The sequence below is a fragment of the Megascapheus bottae genome, chromosome 9 (genome assembly GCF_031878675.1).
Source record: "Megascapheus bottae isolate mThoBot1 chromosome 9, mThoBot2.hap1, whole genome shotgun sequence".
NCBI lineage: Eukaryota > Metazoa > Chordata > Mammalia > Rodentia > Geomyidae > Megascapheus > Megascapheus bottae.
The window spans coordinates 69,113,547-69,138,497 of record NC_143517.1 but is presented as its reverse complement, the minus strand read 5'-3'; the positions used below and the strand labels follow the sequence as shown (position 1 = coordinate 69,138,497).

Below are 24,951 nucleotides of genomic sequence, written 5' to 3'. Positions count from 1 at the left end.
GGAGTTAAGATTCTCAAGGAAAACTTTAAAACCTTGAAAAAGGAAATTAAAGCAGAACTGAGGAAATGGAAAAACCTCCCATGCTCCTGGATTGGAAGAATCAATATCATGAAAATGACAATCTTGCCAAGGGCTATCTACAAATTCAACACAATACCCATCAATGTCCCAATGTCATTCTTTAAAGAAATAGAAGAGGCAATCCAAAATTTCATATGGAATAATAAAAGACCCCGTATAGCAAAAACACTTCTTAGCAAAAAGAACAGTACAGGAGGAATTTCAATAACAAACTTTAGACTCTATTACAGAGCTATAATTATCAAAACAGCTTGGTACTGGCACAAGAACAGGCCTTTGAAGACCAATGGAATAGAACTGAAGACCCAGATATTAAACCACAGACCTATGGCCACCTAATCTTTGACAAGGGAGCCAAAAAAAATAGAATGGAAGAAAGATAGCCTCTTCAACAAGTTGTGCTGGCAGAACTGGATAGGCACCTGCAGAAAACTAAAGTTGGATCCTTCTTTGTCACCCTGTACTAGAATTAACTCCAAATGGATCAAAGACCTGGAGGTAAAAGCTGACACACTGAAAACTTTACAAGAAGGAATAGGAGATACACTAGACCTCCTTGGCACAGGTCGAAACTTTCTTAATAAGGACCAAGAATCACAACAAATCAGAGAAAGGCTGGATAAGTGGGAATGCATTAAACTGCAGAGCTTTTGTTTGGCAAAGGACATAGCTAGTAAACTAATTAGGAAGCCTACGGAGTGGGATAAGATCTTCACCAACCATACAACAGACAAAGGCCTCATATCTAAAATATATCAACAGCTCAAAAAATTGAATCAATCCAAAACTAATCTCCAAAGTAACAACCATCCCATTAAAAGATGGGCCAAAGACTTAAAGAGAGTATTCTCTGAAGAAGAAACAAAAATGGTCTACAGACACATGAAGAAATGCTCAACATCTCTGGTCATAAAAGAAATGCAAATCAAAACAACTCTAAGATTCCACCTCACTCCAGTTAGAATGGCCAGGATCAGGAAAACGAATAACAACAGATGCTGGAGAGGATGTGGCCAGGAGGGATCACTACTACACTATTGGTGGGAGTGCAAACTCGTTCAACCACTATGAAAAGCAGTATGGCAGTTCCTCAAAAGGCTAAACATAGAACTCCTCTATGACCCAGCAATTCCACTACTTGGCATTTACCCAATCATCCAGAAACAAGGACATACTAAATCCACCAGCACAACAATGTTCACTGCAGCACTATTTACCATAGCAAACATATGGAACCAACCTAGATGTCCCTCAGTTGATGAGTGGATCAACAAGATGTGGTATTTGTACACAGTGGAATTCTATGCTCCTGTCAGAAAGAATGACATTGCCCCATTTGTTAAGAAATGGAAAGACTTAGAAAAAAATCATATTAAGTGAAGTAAGCCAGACTCAAAGGAACTTAGGCTCAATGGTTTCCCTCATTCATCATAATCAGTAGAAACCTTGGGCTCTACTAGCAGAGATTTGCAATAGAGCAAAACCTTGATACATAAGGCCATATAGTAGGATGCTAAATGAAAGGATCTCTAGGATATAGAAACATGAGCCACATAATGAATGATTGTTGTTCTTAAGGTACCATGTTATCTCTCATCTCTTTTGCTGTCCCTTGGTTATCTCATATTGTTACAGTATCTCACTTTGTTAACTGATATATTGGATATATTTGTATTTGGTTATTTGAAATTGGATAGGGAACGGGGGAAAACAAGATGAGGGATGGGGGTGGGGGTGAGGGAAATGGGGATCAAGACATGTGAAAGGATATCAATGTATGGGAATTAATGCACTATCTATCTGGCAAATATCATGTAACCCTTCTATTAATTACAAAAACAAATATATGAAAAATAAAAAAATATAATAAAAGAAAAAAAAAGAGTCTCAAGGAAGCCAAGCGTGATGGTTCACGCCTGTAATCCTAGCTACTCAGAAGCTACTCAGATCTAGGTTCAAAGCCAGCCCAGGCACAAAAGGACCTGAGACTCTTTTCTCCAATTAACCTCTAGGAAAACAAGAAGTGGGGCTTGGCTCAAAGGTAGGTGGGTAGCCTGGAGCGGAAGAGCTCAAAGACAATGCCCAGACCCAGGGATAGGGTGGCAGCCTTGAGCTGAAAAGCTCAGGGACAGTGCCCTGGCGGAGTTCAAGACCCATGACCCCCCCCCCCAAAAAAAAAAAGTCTCAAGGACTAAACTGGGCAGGGGTAGGGCGGTAGCCTTGAGCTGAAATGCTCAGGGACAGCACCCAGCAAAGTGTTCAAGCCCCATGACCAAGAAAAAAAAAAAGAAAGAAAAAAGTTTTGGCAGTGACACAACACAGTAGAAGCTACCCTCATATCCCATGACTTAGTATCTCTTAAAGGTCCTCTCTGTCCACCCTTTGGCAGTAGAGCTCGTTTCCTACACAACAACTTTTGTTGGACACATTCAAACCACAGCAAAACAGGAGCAACTGTTCACACTAATGCCTCCCATTTTCTTTTATGTCGTTGTTAAATTTTGATAAAACTAATTTACAGATGTTTAACAATTAGAAACAAGTTTCAGATAATTTAGTTGAGATGTGGTATGTGATTTTAAACTAATTAAATGTATCCCGTATAGATATATTCTCATATCTGATTCTATTTTTTTTTTTTTTTTGCCAGTCCTGGGCTTGAGCTCAGGGTCTGAACACTGTCCTTGGACTTTCTCAAGACTAGAGCTCTACCACTTGAGCCTCAGCACCACTTCCGGCTTTTTTCTATGTATGTGGTACTGAGGAATCGAACCTGGGTCTTCATGCATGCTAGGCAAGCACTTTAACCACTAGGCCAAACTCCCGGCCCCTGATTCTATTTTTTTAGAAAGAAAAAAGGAAGATAAGAAATATAATAAAAAACTTCTATATGACCAACAGAGTAGATGTTTTGTATGGGAAAACCCACAGACATCACCAACTCTGAGCCTATAATTATTCTAAAGGGTAGAAAAAAGGTTAGGAATTGTGTAGCTCCATTTTCTTTATTTCCCTTTCAATGTGGATATCAGAATGAAATATTATTTATTTATTTATTTGCTACTCCTGGACTTGAGCTCAGGGCCTGAGCACTGTTCTCAAGGTTAGAGCACTACCACTTGAGCCACAGCACCATTTCCAGCTTCTTCAATGTATGTGGTAATGACCTGCATGCTAGGCAAGCACTCTGCCTCTAAGTCAAACTCCCTACCCCTGAAATATGATTTCTTTTTTTTTTTTTTTTTTTTTTTTGCCAGTCCTGGGCTTGGGCTCAGGGCTTGAGCACTGTCCTTGGACTTTCTCAAGGCTAGAGCTCTACCACTTGAGCCTCAGCACCACTTCCGGCTTTTTGCTCTATATGTGGGGTACCGAGGAATTGAACCCGGGTCTTCCTGCATGCTAGGCAAGCACTCTACCACTAAGCCAAACTCCCGGCCCCTGAAATATGATGTCTGAAATGTACATTTATGCAGGGTGCCAGGAGCTCATGCCTGGCATGAGCTCAGGCTAGTCTTACTAGCCTGAGTAGACAAATCTGAGATCCTTCTCTCTTATTAACCAGCAAAACAAAACAAAACAAAAAACTGGAAGCATTGCTCCAGTAGTGTTATGGGGTCCAACAATAAGCCCACCAACTCAGATTTAGGGTTTGAAGAATTTATTAAGGTGTTGCAGAAGCTGGCTGGCCAGGAACACAGTGCAGACTTAAGAGCTGAAGAACTCAGGGACAACGCCCAGGCCCAGGGGTAGGGCAGTAGCCTTAACCTGAGGAGCTCAAGGACAGTGCAACAGGCAGAGTTCAAGCCCCATGACCTACAAGAAAGAAAGAAAGAAAGAAAGAAAGAAAGAAAGAAAGAAAGAAAGAAAGAAAGAAAGAAAGAAAGAAAGAAAGAAAGAGAAAGGAGAGAGAGAAGGAGAGAGAGAGGGAGAGGGAGGGAGGGAGGGAGGGAGAGGGAGGGAGAGAGGGAGGAAGGAAGGAAGGAAGGAAAGAAAATGTGCAGTTTTATAGCATTCCTTAGTTTCCAGTGAGGGGTCAAATTCCTGCCTCAGTATCCCAACTTAGTCTAGGAGCTTTTTATTCTAAGGAACCCCCACAGTAGTAGATCATGAGCCGAGTGAAAATGCTAAGCGCTCTGAGCAAGGCTTTGAGTTCAAACCCCAGGACAAGCAAAAAATAAAATATATATCTATCTATTTAACTGGTATATAAGTTTGAACTAGGGGCCTCTTGCTCAGCTCTTTACTGCTTGAAGATGGGGTACCTCGGGATTTTCTGCCCAGGCGGGCTTCCAAGTGAAAGATTACAGGGCCTCAACTCCAGAGTAGCTAGAATGATAGGTGTTATGCTGTTATTAAGTTTATGTATAATTACATAATTATGGGTGTCAAGCTGTTAAATTTCTGTTACATCATGCCAATCCTGAGACAGTAACATATTAAATTAGTAAAAATAACAATGTGAGCCTAGAGGGATAGGAGGGGGGAAATGAACGGAGCGACGTTATCCAGGAAGGAAATCTACTTACTACCTCACCTATGACCTGGTAAACTCTGAGCAACGCCACAAGAACACCTTTTTTGAAGTTTTCAGCCAAGCACCAATGGCTCTCACGCCTGAGACCTGAGGACAGCAGTTGAAAGCCACCCGGGCAGAAGGCCTGAGCCCCTCGTCTCCAGGGCCTGCGCCGGCTCGCGCCTCCTCCGCGCCCCGCTGAGACGCCGGAAGGCCCGGAGCAGGGGAGGACGGGCGTGCGGGGCGGGGCGAGAGGGGAGGAGGCCCTGCTGCCCTGCGCGACGCTCACCCGCCCCAAGCAAGACGACCGCGGCGAGCCGCCACACCGGAGCGGACACCTGGGCTAGGGGCGACAGCATCCCCGGGCTGGCCGAGGGGTCGGGTGGAGGAAGTCAGAGCGCCACCCCGGCCGGGGGACTCACTTCCGCCACGCGCCCGGAAGTGTGAGTAGCGCCGCGCGGGATCCTGGGACCGGAGAAGGCCCCAGCATTCAAGCGTCTCGGAAAAGCTGCCCGGCGGTCGGTTCCCAAGAGCAGGACGGCGGGGCAGGGCGGGGCGGGGCGGGGCGGGGCGGGCGGGCGGAAATGAATGGGTGGGCGGGGCGGGCGGGCGGAAATGAGTGGGTGGGCGGGGCACACTTCCGGATCCGCAGTGTGGCGCTCCGGAACCCGCGGTCCCGGCGTCGGGGCGGAGCCTGCGGACAGACCCTCCCGGGATGGGCGGCCGCTCAGACCCGCAGCCGGGCCCCTTTGTCTGGGCTCCGCCGCCGTGCCCGCGGGCCGAGGGCTTGCGGCTGGCTGTGAGTGGATTCGATTCCCGGCGGGTGGAGGCCTCTCCTCTCCCGCACCCAGCCTCGGGTCCCCGCCGACGCCTGGCCTTCGCCTCGCGGACGCGCGGTCGTGGGCCGTGGACGCGAGCCGGGCCCTCCCCTGTGACACCTCTCAGAGCCCCTGCACCCTGCATCCTGCACCCGCGTCGCGCCTCCAGCCAGCCAAGGTCGGAGTTGGGCGCCGGACTCGGGGACAGGGCCCTCCCCAAGCGTTGGCAGTTTGGCAGGGTGTTTAGGGGAGGGTGGGAGGGAAGGAGGCTGCGCGCGCGCGCGCGTGCGTGTGAGTGAGTGTGTGTGAGTGTAAGAGGGAGGGAGAGACAGACAGACAGAGAGGAAGGAGTTGGCTCCTTCAGTGTTGCCAACGCTGGGCTTCAGCTTCTGGTTTAACTGGTCGTTCGGCCTTGACTGCCCGAGTAGCTGTGACCGCCCAGGGCACCCTACCCCCTACCCTACCCGGCTAGACCTCAGGGTTTTCTGAGCGATGGTGCGTGGGCCCCTGCGCCACGTTCTTGGCAACGAAGACGACTTCCTGTCCAAGCGAGGATGCATTGTTCTCTTAGTGGCCTAATGCACCTTTCCTCAAATACCTTTTTTTCTACCAATACTATGTTTTCTCTACTTTTCTTTTAAAATTTTTTTTCCAGTCCTGGGGTTTGAACTCAGGGCTGAGCACTGTCCGTGGGCTTTCTCAAGGCTAGAGTTCTACCACTTGAGCCACATCATCATTTCTGGTTTTTTCTATATATGTGGTAACCAAAAAATCGAACCTGGTCTTCTTGCATGCTACTCAAGCACTCTACCATTAGGCCAAAGTCCCAGCCCTCTTTTACTTTCTAATAGTCATATTTTAATGTAGTATTCTCTGTTTTATGGTTGGCTTTTAAATTGTAATAAATCACATGTAATAATTCTCTTAATGCAAGCAGGTTGGAAAAATAACACTCTGCCCAATACCCTGCCAGGTTAACAAAAATGGTGCTCGGGTGTGGATACAAGTATTTCTGCAAGCCCGCCCTTTAAAAGCAAACCTCCTTTGGGTATACTCCCTGCCTCGTGGATGTTTGTGGATTATCACTGTTACAAACTTGTCTTGGACATCCATTAAGTATGCTTTGCACCGCCGGCAGTTTACTGTTGGAACCCAGAGCGGTAGAGGGTTAAGTTAATGTTGTAACCTCTCCTGAAGTGTGGAGAATTTATCCCTAAATCCTTGCCATAGAAATGCTGGATTTTCTGTTGGGAAAGCCAAAACATTCAGTTGTGTCTCAGCTATTAGCATCTCTTTGAAGGCCACATTTTTTAAAAAGAATACAGGGCGGGGGAGTTTGGCCTAGTAGTAGAATGCTTGCCTAGCATGCCCGAAAACCAGGGCTCAAGTCCTTGGTACCACAGTGGTCCTGTGGCTCAATTGGTAAAGCTCTAGCCTTGAGAAAGTCCAAGAACAGTGCTCAAGTCCCTGAGTTCAAGTCCCAGGACTAGCCAAAAGAAGGATTTGGGGGCTGAGAATGTGGCTTAGTATAGAATGCTTGTCTAGCCTGCATGAAGCCCTGGGTTCAATTCCTCGGTACCACATATACTTAAAAAGCAGGAAGTGAAGCTGGGCATGGTGGCTCACCCCTGTAATCCTAGCTACTCAAGAGGCTGAGATCTGAGGATTAAGGTTCAAAAGGACCTGAAACTCTTTATCTCCAGTTAACTTCTAGAAAATGGGAAGTGGGGTTTGGCTCTAGGGTAGGGCAGTAGCTTTGAGCTGAAGAGCTCAGGGACAACTCCCAGGCGGAGTTCAAGCCCCATGAACCACCAAAAAAAAAAGGAAGTGGGGGCCTGGAGTTTGGCCTAGTGGTTAAAGTGCTTGCCTAGCATGCACGAAGACCCGGGTTGGATTCCACGGTACCACATACATAGAAAAAAGCCAGAAGTGGTGCTGTGGCTCAAGTGGTAGAGCTCTAGCCTTGAGAAAGTCCAAGGACAGTGCTCAAGCCCTGAGCTCAAGCCCAGGACTGGTAAAAAAAAAAAAAAGAAAAAAAAAAAGGAAGTGACACTGACACTGACTCAAGTGGTAGAGTGCTAGCCATGAGCAAAAGAAACTCAGGGACAGTGCTGGTAACCTTAGTTCCAGCCCCAGGTGGAGTAGGGGAGAGGGGAATTGAAACTATATGGTATGTTTCAGAGGGCTGCCATACTTAATTTTTTTTTTTTTTTTTTTGCCAGTCCTGGGGCTAGAACTCAGGGTCCAGGCTCTGTCCCTGAGCCTCTCTGTGTTCAAGGCTAGCACAGCACCACTTTCGGCTTTTTCTGTTTATGTGGTCCTGAGCAATCGAACCCAGGGCTTCATGCATGCAGTCTACCACTAAGCTACACTCTCAGCCACAAAGATGATGATGATGATGATGATGATGATGATGATGATGATTTTGTTGGTCCTGGGGCTTGAACTCAGAACTTCAGCACTGTCTTTGAGTTTTCTCAAGTTCTACCACTTGAGCCACAGCACTACTTCTGGCTTTTCCTGTTTATGTAGTACCAAGGAATCAAACCAGGTCTTTGTGTATGCTAGACAAGCATTCTACTACTAGGCTAAACTCCCAGCCCACAAAGATTTTTTTTTTCCCTTGGTCAGGCCTTGAACTCTGGGCTTGGGCACTGACCCTGAGCTTTTCAGCTCAAGGCTACTGCCCTACCCCTTCAGCTACAGCACCACTTCCAGTTTTCCAGTGGTTAATTGGACATAAGAGTTTAACAGCCCGGGCTGGCTTTGAATCCTCACATCTCAGCCTCCTGAGTAGCTAGGATTACAGGTGTGAGCCACCACACCCAGCTCACAAAAGATTATTTTTTAACTAATTTGTTTTGCTATTGCTGCTGCTGTTGTTTGTTGGGAACCTAGGACTTGAACTCACAGCCTGCGTGCTGTCCCTGAGCTATTTTTGTGCTCAAGGCTAGCATTCTACCACTTGAGCCACAGCTCTACTTCCAGGTTGGGGTGGTTAATTTGAGATCAGACTTTCACAAACTTTCCTACACAGACTATTTTGTTTTGTGCCATTCTAGGGATTAAACTCAGGGCCTGAATACTGTCCCTGAACTGTTTTTGCTCAAGGCTAGCACTCTACCATGTGAGCCACAGCACCACTTCCGGGTTTTTTCTGTTTATGTGGTGCTAGGGAATGGAACCCAGTGCTTCATGCATGCTAGGCAAGCATTCTATCACTAAGTCACACTCCCAGCCCCTCAGACTGTCTTTGCACCACAATCTCAGCTCCTGAGTTAACTAGAATTATAAGCACAAGCCACCAGTGCCCAACTAATTTGTTGTTTGTTTCTAACAGTTGTAATATGTTGAGTCCCTCTAGAATTTATTTAGGTGTGGAATGAGCTTGGGATGTACCTTCACCTCCTAATCATTTTTCTCACTATGCACTGTTAAATAATTTGTCTTGCATTGATTTGAAAAACCACCTGCACCTGTCAAAATGTGCACACATTTGGGAGAATGGGCATTGAGATGATTCTTCCTGCCCCTAGGCACTTCTCCAGGAAGACCATAATACAGTCATTTCACTCTTGACTATCCCATCGGTCATGTGCTTGCCTTTGATTGTAGGATAGTTTCTGTGTCACTGCTGCAGGTTCTCCTTTGATATTCTAGATTAAACCACATTCTCTACTGGGCCAGTTGTATCAGTTGTCCCCCTGCCCTTTGAATATGTTGGATATTGCAGTACCTTGTCACACTTATACCCAGCACCTACCCACATCCAGGGCTCTTCTTCTCACTTAAAGGCAAGACCTCCTTTAGGTCTTAGACTAGATTCCTAGGTTACTCAACTCAGAGCAACCACTGCTCAGTTTGTGTTGCCAGTTCCCAGGCTGAGAACTCTACCCTGTCAAAGCTAGGGCTGCCAAAGAATGCACAAGCATGACTCAGGGTCTGGGACTAGCCCCTCTGTAGACATGTGTGCTTCAAGCAAGACCATTTAGTTCCCACCCTGGTGGCAAAGTTTCTCCTTATTGAGAGTGTATCTTAGGAGGTAACTGGATAGGGCCGGGAGTTTGGCCTACTAGTAGAATGCCTAGCATGCATGATGACCCGAGTTCGATTCCTTGGTTACCAGCCTTGAAAAAGCCCAAAGATGCTGGATGAAATGGCTTATTCTGTAATCCTAGCTACTCAAGAGGCTGAGATCTGAGGATCAAGGTGCCAGCCCATCACAAAAGGACCTGAGACTCTTTATCTCCAATTAACCTCTAGAAAATGGGAAGTGGGACTTGGCTCAAGGGTAGAGCAGTAGCCTTGAGCTGAAAAGCTCAGGGACAGCACCCAGGCCGAATTCAAGCCCCACGACCCACAAAAGAAAAAGCCCAAGGACAGTGCTTAGGCCCTGATTTCAAGCCAGGACTGGCAAAAAATAAACATTAAAAAAAGAATTCTCTTCATGTTGAATAGGTTAACAGACACTATACAAGGAGGTAACTGGGTCTTATACGTGTAGCCCCTATATGGCTCACATAAGTGCTTTAGCTATAGAACACACTAATTCCTGAGAAACTGCTATTATTGTATACAGGCAAAACCATGGGACTGAGCAAAGGATGTGATCAACCAATCATGAAGGTCCCTGAAGTCTGGAAAGAAAAGAGTTGGAACTCTTTGCCCTCAGGGAGACAGTAGATACCCTCCACTTGGAGCTCAGAAATCTTTGGTGCCTTTATTTGTTTTTCTCATCCTGGGGCTTGATTTCAGATCCTAGGCACTGTTCTCAGCACTTTTTCTCAAAGCTAGTACTCTTGCCACTTGAGCCACAACAACATTTCCAGCTTTTTCTGTATATGGTACTGAGGAATTGAACCCAGGGTTTTGTACATGCCAGACAAGCTCTACCACGAGGCTATGCTCCCAGCCCATCTTTGGTACTTACAAAGTGAGACTTTCCTGGGCCATGACCAGAGTCCTGTTTTGCCTGGGACCATGTCCTGGAACCCTGTATTTGTTTAGGGCCCAGACAGACCTCCACAATATAAAATCAAAGTTGGCATGGGGTGAGGGGATGTGACACAAAAGAGCTACTATGGTAACAGTTCCTTAGGCCTCATCTCCGCATGCCTCTCACTAGCTTTGAAGTCGGGCTCTTGGGAGCAAAGCCTGATCGCTTACATGTTCTTCCTCTCTCTGAGCCCTACAGGATTCTCTGATTCCTGTTGCCCACTCAGGTCCCGGAAGTCAGGTGATGGCAGCAGCTGGGTTTCTGCCGCTGCCAGCAGCACCACAGGTAAGCTATCCCAAGCTTTGCAGGGAAGCCTGAGTTGAGTATCACCTCATCACCATATACTCAGTCAATCCTTCCCCACTCTTAGACACTGAGGTTCAGTCTTACCTGAATCTCTTTATCATTCCAGGTAAAAGTGACTTTTGAGGATGTGGCTGTGCTCCTCTCACAGGAAGAATGGAACCGCCTGGGTCCTGCTCAGAGGGGTCTCTACAGAAATGTGATGATGGAGACCTATGGGAATGTGGTTTCATTGGGTAAGGCTCCTCCAAAATCCTGTATGTATCTACATGGTAAACCGGGATAAGGGCTTCCAAAAGGAGATGACTGTCGAGTAGGGACTCAGGACTGGCTCCTGAAGGCTCACTCATCTCCAGCGTGTTTATTATCAAAAAGTAAGTCCTTCCCATCTTCAAGTCCCCAGAGGTGACACTGGCTAAGAAGATATTGGTAAATGTATAAACAAAAGGCTTCCCTCCCAACTAACAGGGTTGCCAGGATCCAAGCCCAGTGTGATTTCCCAGCTGGAACGTGGAGAAGATCCATGGGTCCTGGATGGGCAAGGAGCTGAGGAAAGCCAGGGCCTGGGCAGTAGCCTCTCAGGTGAGTGATGGAAATGATCCTTGCTTTCAGTAAAGTCTGGGCTTGTTCATACTCAGCCTCTAGTCGCAGTGATTTCCACCAATTTAGGATGAGCCTTTCAAGCCTCACCTAACCCAGAAGTCCACAGGTGGCCAAGTGCTAGGCCAGGAAGGAAGTAGGTATAGCAATGAAGCTGGGCAAGGTGGTAGAACTAAGTCTAAAAGAGATAAGGTAGGGCCAGGAGTTTGGCCTAGTGGTAGAGTGCTTGCCTAGCATGCATGAAGACCCAGATTTGATTCCTTGATACCACATACATAGAAAAAAAGCTGGAAGTGGTGCTGTGGCTCAAGTGGTAGAGCTCTGGCCTTGAGAAAGTCTAAGTACAGTGGGTAGGCCCTGAGCTCAAGCCCAGGACTGGCAAAAAATAAACAAACCTGAGCCAGACCTGTTGGCTCACGCCTTTAATCCTAACTACTCAGGAGGCTGAGATCTGAGGATCTTAGTTCAAAGCCAACCCTGGCACTAAAAAGTATGAGATTCTTATCTTCAATTAATCACCAGAAAACTGGAAGTGACACTGTGGCTCAAGGGGTAGGGGCGGTAGCCTAGGAGCTGAGGAGCCCAGGGACAGCGCCCAAGTCCAGAGTTCAAGTCCCAGACTGACAAAAAAAAAAAAAAAAGCTGAAAATTTGCTATTTGAGCAAGTCAAAGCAGTGTGCAAAATAATATTGTCAACTTAGAAAAGAATTAGGGTGGGCCGAGAGTTTGGCCTAGTGGTTAAAGTGCTTGCCTAGCATGCCTGAAGACCCGGGTTCGATTCCTCGATACCACATACATAGAAAAAAGCCAGAAGTGGTGCTGTGGCTCAAGTGGTAGAGCTCTAGCCTTGAGAAAGTCCAAGGCCAGTGCTCAGGCCCTGAGCTCAAGGCCAGGACTGGCAAAAAAAAAAAAAAAAGAATTAGGGTTTTGTTTGTTTGTTTTTGTTTTTGTTTTTGCCAGTCCTAGACACTGAACTCAGGGCCTGAGTACTGCTTGGGCTTTCCTCAAAGCTAGTGCTCTACCACTTGAGGCACAGCACCACTTCCAGCTTTCCTATGTATGTGGTACTGAGGAATCAAACCTGGGTCTTTGTGCATTCTAGGCAAGCACTCTACCACTAGGCCAAGCTCCCAGTCCCTAGATTTTTTTTTTTTTTTCCCCAGTCCTGGGCCTTGAACTCAGGACCTAAGCACTGTCCTTAGACTTTCTCAAGGCTAGAGCTCTACCACTTGAGCCTTGGCACCACTTCCAGCTTTTTTCTATGTTATGTGGTACAGAGGAATTGAACCCGGGTCTTCGTGCATGCTAGGCAAGCACTCTACCATTAGGCCAAACTCCCAGCCCTAGATTTTTTTTTTTAGCTTACAATATGTTTGTATTTAAACACCAAAGTCTCAAAGCAATGAGAATAAAATAAAAACTTGGAAGCTAGAATAAATTGAAATATGATGTGAAAATCTATTTTACTAAATTCTTTAAAAAAACCTTAATTCTTTTCATATATTTTTATTGTAATTAATAAAGGGTTACATTATATTCATAAGATAGAAGGTGCATTACTTCACATACATTGATACTTAACTCTTTTATTTTGTGCTAGTCTTAAGGCTTGAACTCAGGGCCTGGAAACTATCCCTGAGGGTGTTTTTGTTTTGTGTTGTTTTACTCAAGGCTATCACTGAACTACTTGAACCATAGCTCCACTTCTGGGCTTTTTTGGTGGTTCATGGGAGATAAGAATCTCACATCCTGCATGGACTGATCCTCAGATTTCAGTTTCCTGAATAGTTAGGATTACAGATGTGCCCTAATGGTGCCAAGCTAAGGAGTTAAATTCCTAGTTAAGATTTATATACTAGGAAGACTGGGCGAGGTTGGAATTTTCAGCTGACACTGAGACTTAGGGTACATCTCTTTTCCCATGTCAATTTGAATAAGTTGCTGTGATTACAGTCATGTGGCTTGAATTCAGTACTTAGGTGCTGTCCTTGGGCTCTTCTGCTCAAGACTCTTTCTGTTCCACTTTTACCCAAAGCTCCACTTCCAGTTTTCTGTTGACTAATTGGAAATAATATTCTCACAGACTTTTCTACTGGCTGGATTTACAAGAGAATTTAAAAATATTACCAGATGCAAAATCATTTGTCTTTTTTCTTTCTTCCTTTCTTTTTCTTTTTTTTTGGCCATTCCTGGGGCTTGGACTCAGGGCCTGAGCACTTGAGCACTGTCCTTGGGCTTCCTCAAGGTTAATGTTCTATCACTTAAGCCACAGCACCACTCTTGGCTTTTTTCCAGGTATATGGTACCAAGGAGTCAAACCTGGGTCTTTGTACATACTGAGCACTCTACCACTTGGCCACGCTCCCAGCCCCAAAATCATTTGTGTTTCTATTGACCAGCTACTCAGGAGGCTGTGATCTGAGGAATGCAATTTGAAGCTGGCACAGGCTGAAAAATCCTCATGAAACTCCAATTGACCACTCAAAACCCAGAAGTATCGCAGTAACTCAAGTGGTAGAGAACTAGCCTCCATCACAAAGAGGCTCAGTGACAGCCTCCAGACCCTGAGTTTAAGGCCCACAACCCCCCCCCACCCAGTAACATAATAATGTAATACAGGAAGCATAAAGGAATCTAATGTAGAATCATAGGAATCAAGATGTATGAGATATTTATGGAGAAAAAAAAATTATAAAACAGAAGATGACGGGATTATATATGTAGATCTAGCCCTGAAAGTTGTGTTCATAGTAGTTTTGGATGAAGAACTTTTGATTGTAGCACAGTGATATCAGAATCTTGGGAAGATGGGATAGCACATGTCATACTCCAGTGATTTATTGGGTTCAGCATTTCAGTGTGGCTGTTTCCCTTGTGAGAACTGCTCCTTGTTTCCAAAGGCAATGAAGACAGGGCCCTCAGTATTACAAACAATCTGCCTCTATTGGCCTGTTATTAGAGGAACAGCGAGTATGCCTGCCTCAGGACTGGAACAAGGGGACACACAGTATGTTACAGAATCTTGCAAAAGACTTTTTTTCTGTCTTTGAGATGCTGTTTCTCCAGCTAGTTTATATCTGGCTCAAATAATCCTTTTTTTGTGTGTGTGGGCTTGAACTCGGCCTGGGCCCTCTCCCTGTGCTCTTCAGCTCAAGGTTACTGTTCTTCCCGTGGGACTGGGGGTTTGTTCCTGAGCTCGTCAGCTCAAGGCTACCACCCTACCCTGGAGGCAGTCCCCATTTCCCTTTTTCCTGAGGTTAATCAGTTCTTTTGTTCTCCGGCTGGCTTTGAGCCGTGATCCTCAGATCTCAGCCTCCAGAGTAGCTAGGATTACAGGCAGAGCCACCTCACCAAGCTCTCTTATCTCAGCCTCTAGAGTAACTAGAACTAAGTGTGTAACACCACTCAGAACTTTACAAAGAACTTTAGGCTGCTGACTGTAACCAAAAGAAACAAGAAAGCATTTCTGTCTACTGTCAAGCCAGACTTGTTCTCCAAAGAGGCCAGACTGTTGTGGAAAATGACTTGTTGGCAAACTCTGAGTTTTGTACTGAAGACTGAAATTTTCCAAGAATACAAAAACCGCTGATCACTGCCTCTGGTACAGGTCACTGTAGAGAATGAAACTGAGCGAGTTCTAAATATAGATGTGCATGGAAGCAGTTACTGACTGCCACTGAGAGGGCATGGTGTCAGCCTCAACCAGCAGGTAGCAGAGTGCTACGGAGCCTTCTCTTGATAGCTCTACTAGTGAATACAGTGTGTCCACCCTGCTGCACCCTACTGTGCACTCACATGTTTTTTTTTTTTGCATTGTTCTGCCCAAGTCTCAAGATGAGCACCAAGAGACCACCCAGAGTCAGACGTTCCGAAATGCAAAAGCAAGGCTTTATTCAAAAGGGCTGCAGCTCGGTTTCCCAATTCAGCAATTCTGCAATTCAGCAATTAATTGAAGTGAGATAAGGTAGGGGTTAGGGATAGTTCAAGGCAGTGGGTGCTAACGAACAGCTGTTTTCAAAGACTATAGATTAGGGACAGTTCAAGGCAGTGGGTGCTGAGGAAGATTCCCACACCAGTAGAGTCCTAATTAGCAGTCTGAGGGTAGATTTATGGTATGGTTCTAGGAAACAACTGTCATCTCCTAAATTTACACAAGTTCTGGTTAATTTTAACACAGACAGGTCAGTTCCTGGGACTTAATGACACCACAACTCTGTTTCTTTAATGTATGTGCACTTTTGGTTCACTCACAGTTTTACATAACCAACCAGACGGTTGCTGCTTCAGAATGGGGGCACTTTTTTAGCTCCTCAGTATGATGGTCATGGGGCTTGTAGTCTGGACCTGGGCTCTGTCCTGAGTCACAGTGCCACTTCCAGTTTTCTGTTGGTTAATTGGAGATAAATGTCTCACAGGGGCTAGTTTAGCCTAGTAGAGTGCTTGCCTAGTGTGCATGAAGACCAGGGTTCTATTCCCCAGGACTGCATACATAGAAAAAGCCAGAAGTAATGCTGTAGCTCAAGTGGTAGAGCTCTAGCCTTGAGAAAGCCCAAGAACAGTGCCCAGGCCCTGAGTGCATGCCCCAGGACTGGCAAAAAAAAAAAAGTCTCACAGACTTTCGTGCCCACCCTGGCTTTGAACTGCGATCCACTGATCTCAGCCTCCTGAAGAGCTAGGCTAACAGGCGTGAGGCACCAGTGCCCAGTTCACTCACATGTTCTAACAACAGTGGGAGAATTTTTCCACTCTCCAGGGAAATGTTTTGTTGTCACCTAACTCTCTTTCTTTTACAGACAGCCTCAAATGTGACCACACTGCAAACTCTATGCAACAGGACAGTTTATCTTGTCCATGGAGTAAGTGCATATTTTTTATTTTTAATTCAATATAATTCCAAAAGTGGTAATCCTATATAACCAAAACAGTATATTGCTATTCATTAGAGTGCTACAAAGCTTGTTCTATAGTTTACACAATCTCTACAACATACTTTTCCTAATTAAAAATTTGTTTTGGGGGTCGGGAATTTGGCCTAGTGGTAGAGTGTCTGCCTAGCATGCACGAAGACCCAGGTTCGATTCCTCGGTACCACATACATAGAAAAAGGCTGGAAGTGGTACTGTGGCTCAAGTGGCAGAGTTCTAACCTTGAGAATAGCCCAAGAACAGTGCTCAGGCCTTGAGCTCAAGCCCAGGACTGGCAAAGAAAAAAAAAAAAAGCCAAAAATGGTGCTGTGGCTCAAGTGATAGAATTCTAGACTTGAGAAAACCCAAGGACAGTGCTCAGGCCCTGAGTTCAAGCCCAGAACTGGCAATAAATAAATAAATAAATAAATAACTTGTTTTGGTAGTTGCTTTTTCTACCTTTACATGTTTGGGTTATAATTTTTGTGTTCTTTTGGCTTTTTGTTTTGTTTTTGTCAATCATGGAGCTTGAACTCTGAGCCTGGACACTGTCCCTGAGCTCTTCAGCTCAAATCTAACCCTCTACCCCTTGAGCCACATTGCCATGTCCAGTTTTCTGTGTGGTTAATTGGAGATGAGAGACTCAAGAACTTTCATGCTGGGGTTGGCATGATCTTAGCCTCCTGAGTAGCTAGGATTACAGGCAATGAGCCACCAGCACCTGGCTTCTCCTAAACTTTTGTGCCCAGGCTGGCTTTGAACCACAATCCTCAGATCTCAGCCTCCATTATAGCTAGGATTGCAGGTGTGAGCAACCGGCACCCACCTATTGATTCATTTTTCTTATTAAAATTATTTTATTTCCAGCCAGGTTGCATGGCCTAGTGGTAGAGTGCTTGCCTAGCATGCACAGAACTCTAGGTTCGGTTCCTCAGTACCACACACACAGAAAAAATTGGAAGTGGTGCTGTGGCTCTAGTGGTAGAGTGTTAGTCTTGAGAATGACCGAGGACAGTGCCCAGGCCCCAAGTTCAAGCCCCAGAAATGGCAGGGAAAAAAAGTTTTATTCCTATCATTACTCTGGGTTAGGTATGAAGCCATCTACTTAGGAAACACCACAAACTATAGAAATGATACCTTTTAATGTAAATTACGAATTCTTTCTTTGGCCTATAGGCTTTTATTTCTGTAAAGATGCTAATGACTTAAAAAAAAAAGAAAAGAAAAGAAAAATAAAACTTACCTGGGTGCCTAGCTAACAGAGGGATGAGATGTAAGGCTCATGGTTGGAAGACAGGACAGGCAGGAAGGTTCATAACAGTCTTACCTCTTGAGCAGCTATGCTTACAGGTGTGAGCCACCAACACCCTGTTCATTATTGTTGTTATTACTTTGTATTAGTCTTGGGGCTAATACTAAGTCTGAGCACTGTCCCTAAGCTTTGTTCCTCAAGGCTCGTGTTTTGCCATTTGAGCCATACAGCTTTTTGATGATTAATTGGAGATAAGAATCACACGGACTTTTCTGACCAGACTGGCTTTGAACTGCAGTTGTCAGATCTCAGTCCCCTTAGTAGCTAGAATTATAAGCATGGGCCATTGGTGCTTGGCTGGCCATTTTGTTTTGTCTTGTTTTGTTTTGTTTCGGGGGTTGGGGTCATGGAGCTTGAACTCTGGGCTTGAGAGCCGTCCCTGAGCTCAGGGGTAGACTGCCACCCTACCCCTGAGCCACAGCTCCACTTCCATTTTTCTAGTGATGAATTAGAGATAAGAGTCACACCTTCTTTAGTGCCCAGGCTGGCTTTGAACCATGATCCTCAGATCTCAACATCTTAAGTAGCTAGGATTATAGGCATGAGCCACTGCGCCCAGCTGCTATTTTTTGTTAGTTTGTTTTTGCATTCCTGGGTATAGAACTCAAGGCCTGAGCACTGTCCTTGGGCTTTCTCAAGGCCTAATGTTCTACCACTTGAGCCACAGCACCACCTCTGGCTTTTTCTATGTATGTTGTACTGAGGAATCGAACCCCGCTCTTCATGCATGCTAGAGCATTCTACCACTAGGCTATTTTCTCTTGCCTTTCTACTGGACTGTGTCTTAACTTTTTTATCCCTCTGTGGAAATTCCCAGTGTATGTTACTCCAGCATAAACCTGGTTCTTTAATTGCTTTATCTGTTTTTTTGTTACTGTTGTGTTGTGCAGTATTAGGATTTTAACTAAGGGTCTCAGGCTTTCTGGGCAGGCATTCTACCACTTGAGTCGTACTCTTATTCCTTTTGTTTTAGTTATTTTTCTGAATGTCTCAAGTTTTTTGTTGTTGTTGATCTCGGTCTGGCACTGTCCTGAGCTCTTCAGCACAAGGCTACCACCCTATCCCTGGAGCCACAGCCCCACTTCCTTTTTCTAGTTTGCTAAAGTTTAATTGGAGATAAGAATCTCAGGAGTGGCCGAGAGTTTGGCCTAGTGGTTAAAGTGCTTGCCTAGCATGCATGAAGACTTGGGTTTGATTCCTTAGTACCACATACATAGAAAAAAAAAGCCAGAAGTGGTGCTGAGGCTCAAGTAGTAGACCTCTAGCCTTGAGAAAATCAAAAGGCTGTGCTCAGGCCCTGAGCTCAAGCCCAGAACTGGCAAAAAAAAAAAGAAAAAGTTTCAGGAGATCTGTTTGTGCCTAGGCTGGGGCTGTCTTTAAACCTCGATTCTCAGATCTCAACCTCCTGAGTAGCTAGGATTACAGATGTGACTGAAGTTTTGTTTGTTTTTTGCTAGTCCTGGGCTTGAGCTCAGGGCATGAGCCCTGTCCTTGGACTTTCTCAAGGCTAGAGCTCTACCACTTGAGCCTCAGCACCACTTCCGGCTTTTTTCTGTGTATGTGGTACCGAGGAATTGAACCTGGATCTTCGTGCATGCTAGGCAAGCACTCTACCACTAGACCAAACTCCCGGCCTCGTGAGCCAAGTTTTTAATGAAGCTTCCTTCCCTCCCCTTTCCCTTCACTCCCCTTCTCTTCCCTTCTTTTCCCGCTCTCTCTCCCTCCCTGCTCCCTCTCTCCCTCTTCTCTCACTCCTGTCCCTTCATCTTTCTTTTCTAGTGCTCTGCTACTTTAAGCCACAGCTCTACTTCCAGTTTTCTCTGGTGGTTAATTGGAGGTAAGAGTCTCCTGGACTTGGGCCAGGAGTGCTTTCCTAGTATGCACGAAGCCCTAGGTTCGCTATCTCGGTACCACATACCCAGAAAAAGCAAGAAGTGGTGCTGTGGCTCAAGTTGCAGAGGACTAACCTTGAGCAAAAGTGTCCAAGACAGGCCCTGTGTCCAAGCCCCAGTACTTGGGGTGGGAGGGTGCAGGGCAAGGCTCATGGACTTTCCTGCCTTGTCTGGCTTTGAACCATGATCCTCAGATCTTAGCTCCCTGAGTAGCTAGGATTATAGGTGTGAGCCACCAATACCCAACTCCACCCCCTCCCTCCCTCCCTTTCTGTCTTTTATCAGTACTAGGGTTTAAACTCAGGGTCCTGTGCTTGCACACTCTGCCATCTGAGCCATACTTCCAACCCCTGGATCTCATGTTTTTGCCAAAGGCCAGCCTCACCCCATGATTGATACTCCTAATTCTACTTTCAGAATAGCTAACATTATAGATACGGTCTGTAATGCCCAGCGTAATATGTTTTGCTTGTTTTCTTTTCTCTTTTTTTTTTACTTGAATGCCTAAAGCATGACAAATCAAATTAAAGCTTGTTTTATTTTTCATCTACTTTTTCCCAAATCTTTGTTCTAAAACTTCAGTCATAAAACATTGCGTAAATCCTGGGCACAGAGGCTTACAACTGTAATCCTAGGAACTCAGGAGGCTGAAGTTCCTTTGGCATTGTGGATAGACAGACTCTCAGAATCTTAGTGTCTTAGTTTTCAGGTCTCCTTGAGGCATCCTGAAGGAGACCCATTGTTTAGCACATGTCTTCCCAAACTAGTTTCTGAACAATGACAGAATAAAATTTCTGGGCTATAATTGTAGCTCTGTGGTAGAGCACTTGCATAGCATATGGGGGCAATGAATGAATAAATGAATGAATGAAAAATAAAGCTTCTGCCAGGGCCTGTGGCTCCTGCTTATAATCCTTGCTAATCAAGAAGCTGAGATCTAAAGATTGGTTAGAAGTCAGCCCTGGGGCTAGGGATGTGGCTTAGTGGTAGAGTGCTTGCCTTGCATGCATGAAACCCTGGATTTAATTCCTCAGTACTACATATACAGAAAAAGTCAGATATGGTACTATGGTTCAAGTGATAGAGCACTGGCCTTTAGGAAAGCCCAAGGACAATACTCAGGCCCTGAGTTCAAGCCCCAGGACTGACTGGGGAAAAAAAAAGAAAGAAAAAGAAAAGAAAGAAAGAAAGCTTCTGTTGCAGAAAGGCTTTTCTCAATACCTGTGCATGCATACATGTACACACACTGAAGGCTTAATAGGAAACAAATACTTTATAGATACAATTGGAAAATGTAATTTTTGTCAGTTAATGTCCTTCCTAATACTGGACTTCAGAATGAAACGCTCCAGGCTCAAGCTCCTCTGTATTGGAGGCCAACACAGGGCAGAGCAGACCAATCTAAAAATTATGTCTGAGCCAAAATACCTAGTTCCTATCCACACTAATCTCTGGAGGCAGGTGGAAAAGAGGCAGGTTCTAACATTCTGGTTGCCATCCTTACCTATGATCTCAGCATCTTCTGAGAGCTTCCTGACTCTGAACTTTGCCCCATGGTTGCTCCCACTGGCACCTTCCGTAAGCCCAATGTCCTTGGATATGAACATTTTATTTTCACATCTCTGCTGTGAGGCTACTTATCCTAGAACCTCTCTCAAATATAGATATGACAGCTCTTCCCAGTAGTTCTCAGCAGAGGCCTTGGAGATAGTTCTCAAGCCCTGATATCCTTCCTGAGCCTGAGGACAGGTTGGGCTCTAAGTAAGCCACAGGGCACTCTGCCATTCAGTCTCATGCTCCTCCAATCAAGTATGTCCTTAATGGATAGTCCTCCTTGTACCACTCAGACTCAGTGCAGCAGCCCCACATGAGGTTTGTGTGAGTGGTTTTCAAAATTTTGGTAGTACTCCGGGCCTCTGCTTATTAGGCAAGTACTCTATTGCTGTTTTATGTTTTTGTTTTGTTTTGTTTTTACCAGTCCTAGGCTTTATCTCAGGGCCTGAGCACTGTCCTTGGACTTTCTCAAGGCTAGAGCTCTACCACTTGAGCCTCAGCACCACTTCTGGCATTTTTCTTTGTATGTGGTACCAAGGAATCGAACCCGGGCTTTGTGTATGCTAAGCAAGCACTCTACCACTAGGCCAAACTCCCAGCTCTTCTGCACTGTTTATTTAAAACAGGGTCTCATTTCTTACTCGGACTTAAATCTGGACTATGGTTCTTTTTATTTCATGCCATGGGATTAGGGGAGTCGGGGGAAAGGCGGAGGGAGGGAGGGATTGAGAGGGATTGAAAGAGAGAGATTGAGAATGGAAATGAATTGTGGTCCTCAGATCTCAGCCTTCTGAGTAGATAGGATTACAAGCATGAGCCAGGGTGTCTGGCAGTTGTGGAATTGATTGAACTTTTCTTCTGCAGCTGTCCTGAAACCTTGATCCTCTCAAATAGCAGGTACATACCACCAAGTGCAGCTGTTGGTTGAGGATGTCTTGTGAACTTTTTGGCCCTGATTGGCCTAGAACCACAATTCTCCCATCTCAGCTATCCAAGTAGCTACTTCATGAACACTAGAGTCCAGCTTTGAGAGTCATTCTTAACCTTAGCATCTGTCTGAGTTTATGAAATAGTTATCCTCAGCTATACCTTCTCCACACGTACATACACAGCCTGCAGGGCTCTTGGCTTGATCCTAAAAGTATCTCCACCCATCCCTGTCTGCAACCCACACTGCCTCCTTGACAGGCCTCATCTCCAGAATAAATGTGGTACCATTTCCACTGCATAACTCCTGTGTTTCCATCCTTTTCCCCCCTATGAAATTATTTTCCATAAAATAGGTCACAAGGTCACATGCAATAGCTCATGCCTATGATCTCAGACACTCAAGAAGTGGATATCAGAATTGAGGGCAGCCCAGACCAAAAAAAAAAACAAAAAAACAATCTCAGTATCTGGGGAAGAAAGACATGTGTTTGGGGCTGGGAGTTTGGCCTAGTGGTTAAAGTGCTTGCCTAGCATGCATGAAGACCCAGGTTCGATTCCTCGGTACCACATACATAGAAAAAAGCCGGAAGTGGTGCTGAGGTTCAAGTGGTAGAGCTCTAGCCTTGAGAAAGTCCAAGGACAGTGCTCAGGCCCTGAGCTCAAGCCCAGGACTGGCAAAAAAAAAAAAAAAAAAAGAAAGAAAGACATGTGTTTTTCATCCCAGCCACATAGGGAACATAACAGAGAGAATCAATCCTAGGCAGGTCAACCTAGGCATAGACAATATTCTATGTTAAAAAAAAAACTCAAGAAGGACTGGGGATATGGCTCAAGCAGTAGAGTCTAGCAAGCACAAGGCACTGATTTCAGTTCGCGCATGCGCGCGCGCACGCGCGCGCTCACGCGTGTGTGTGGGGGGGGAGAGAGTTTTCCACCTACAAAGAAAGAAGCTATTACCACTCACATATGTATCCATTGGCCCACAAAAATATTTCTTGACCTACTTTACTTAGGTGTCCCTTTCTTGCTCAGGCTAGGTAGGCTTTGCTGCTCCCATGCTACTGCATTGACCTATACAGACCTGTACAGACCTCGTGGTCCTACACTTCTGCCTTTGGAAGCTTAGTCCACCCAACTACAACCAGGGAACAGAGTGTGGAGTCATGGAGATCCACACTGCTGTATGCCTATGTGTACCTTACGTGGGCTATGTTTTGATTTCTCCACAAAGAGAAATCAGCAAAGCTAATGTTAGGGTTGCTTTCTGCAGGTTTGAATAGTATTAGCAGCTTCATTTTGGATTTGTTGTTTCAGAATGCAAAACCCAGGAAGAAAACCAAAATATAAACTTAAGTTTAAAGCCATTAGCTTCTGATGAAGTAACAGTGATTCTAGGGAAAACACACTTGGGGAAGACTGAGCAAGAACCTTACCAAACAGAACAGAGCTTCTACCCGAGTTCAAACCCTGTTGGCCCCCATAAGGGTCCAGTCACAAAGCACCAGACAGCTTCTTGTGGGGACAGACCCTACATGTGCATCCAGTGTGGGAAATGCTTCAGCCGGAGTTCCCATCTCCTTCAGCATCAGCGAATCCATACTGGTGAGAAACCCTATGTGTGTAACATTTGTGGGAAAGCGTTCAGCCAGAGCTCAGTTCTTAGCAAGCACAGGAGAATACACACAGGTGAGAAGCCCTATGAGTGTAATGAGTGCGGAAAAGCCTTTAGGGTAAGCTCAGACCTTGCTCAGCATCACAAGATACACACAGGAGAGAAGCCCCATGAGTGTCTGGAGTGTCGCAAGGCCTTCACACAGCTCTCGCATCTCATCCAGCACCAGCGGATCCATACTGGGGAGAGGCCGTACGTGTGTCCCTTGTGTGGGAAAGCCTTTAACCACAGCACTGTGCTGCGGAGCCACCAGAGGGTGCACACTGGGGAGAAGCCTCATGGGTGCAGTGAATGTGGCAAGACGTTCAGTGTGAAGAGAACCCTCCTGCAGCACCAGCGGGTCCACACAGGTGAGAAGCCCTACACATGCAGCGAGTGTGGCAAAGCCTTCAGCGACCGCTCTGTCCTCATCCAGCACCACAATGTGCACACTGGGGAAAAGCCTTACGAGTGCAGTGAGTGCGGTAAGACCTTCAGCCATCGGTCAACCCTGATGAACCATGAGCGCATCCACACTGAGGAGAAGCCCTATGCATGCTATGAGTGTGGGAAGGCCTTCGTGCAGCACTCACATCTCATCCAGCACCAGAGGGTGCACACGGGGGAGAAACCCTATGTGTGTGGAGAATGTGGACATGCTTTCAGTGCTCGCCGGTCTCTGGTCCAACATGAGAGAATTCACACAGGTGAGAAGCCCTTCCAGTGTACTGAATGTGGCAAGGCCTTTAGTCTAAAGGCAACTCTGATCGTACACCTGAGAACCCACACTGGTGAAAAGCCCTACGAGTGTAACAGTTGTGGCAAGGCCTTCAGCCAGTATTCGGTGCTCATCCAGCACCAGCGTATACACACAGGGGAGAAGCCCTATGAGTGTGGAGAGTGTGGGCGTGCATTCAATCAGCACGGGCACCTGATCCAGCACCAGAAAGTGCACAAGAAGCTATGAATCTTCTCTGGCCTTCAGGAACCATGCTCTGAAAAGTGCATGGATATACAGACAGCTTCCAGGAAAGGAAGAGCTTCTGTCAACTCCATAGGACTCCCTTCCCTGCTGACCCTGTCTCAAACCAATTCTATGCCTCTCCTGTGCAAAAACTAAGGGTAGCTGTTTTCTTTATTGTCTTGAAGTTATATTGGTGAATAATCCTAGGATTGTATAGAATATTGGTAAAGATAGCTGCAATACTCTTTTAGCTTAACAATAATTGGAATTTTGAAATGAGTAAGGAAGTTAAAGCATATAACGTCTCATCCCAATAAAACTTCCTTCTATCCCAAATAAAGTGCTTTCTCTTAGCAACCTATATACCTTTGCTAAATATTACCATTCTAATTCTTATTCAAGAATATTGGGGGGACGGGAGTTTGGCCTAGTG

General features: G+C 45.7%; 1 protein-coding gene across 3 annotated transcripts; it reads left to right on the top strand.

Moving 5' to 3' along the window:
* Positions 1–5,286: 5,286 nt before the first annotated feature.
* Positions 5,287–24,922, top strand: LOC150059401 (uncharacterized). 3 transcript variants are annotated; one of them, XM_090339614.1, is made up of 6 exons: positions 5,287–5,590; positions 10,607–10,693; positions 10,821–10,947; positions 11,180–11,293; positions 16,105–16,167; positions 23,218–24,922. In XM_090339614.1, the coding sequence occupies exons 2-6, from the start codon at positions 10,652–10,654 to the stop codon at positions 24,519–24,521; spliced, it is 1,650 nt and encodes a 549-aa protein (XP_090195740.1). In that variant the 5' UTR covers positions 5,287–5,590; positions 10,607–10,651; the 3' UTR covers positions 24,522–24,922. The 3 variants fall into 3 exon arrangements, with proteins under 3 accessions (XP_090195740.1, XP_090195739.1, XP_090195741.1); XM_090339613.1 differs by having other exon boundaries at positions 5,287–5,638; XM_090339615.1 differs by lacking the exons at positions 5,287–5,590; positions 10,607–10,693 and adding an exon at positions 19,307–19,364 and having other exon boundaries at positions 10,862–10,947.
* The last annotated feature ends 29 nt before the right edge of the window (positions 24,923–24,951 follow it).

Bases quoted from the DNA above. Each gene is read 5' to 3' on its own strand.
- LOC150059401 (XM_090339614.1), top strand. From the start codon at position 10,652: ATGGCAGCAGCTGGGTTTCTGCCGCTGCCAGCAGCACCACAG. The intron at 10,948-11,179 runs GTAAGGCTCCTC...CCCAACTAACAG, and splicing joins TGGGAATGTGGTTTCATTGG to GGTTGCCAGGATCCAAGCCC. The intron at 16,168-23,217 runs GTAAGTGCATAT...TTGTTGTTTCAG, and splicing joins CAGTTTATCTTGTCCATGGA to AATGCAAAACCCAGGAAGAA.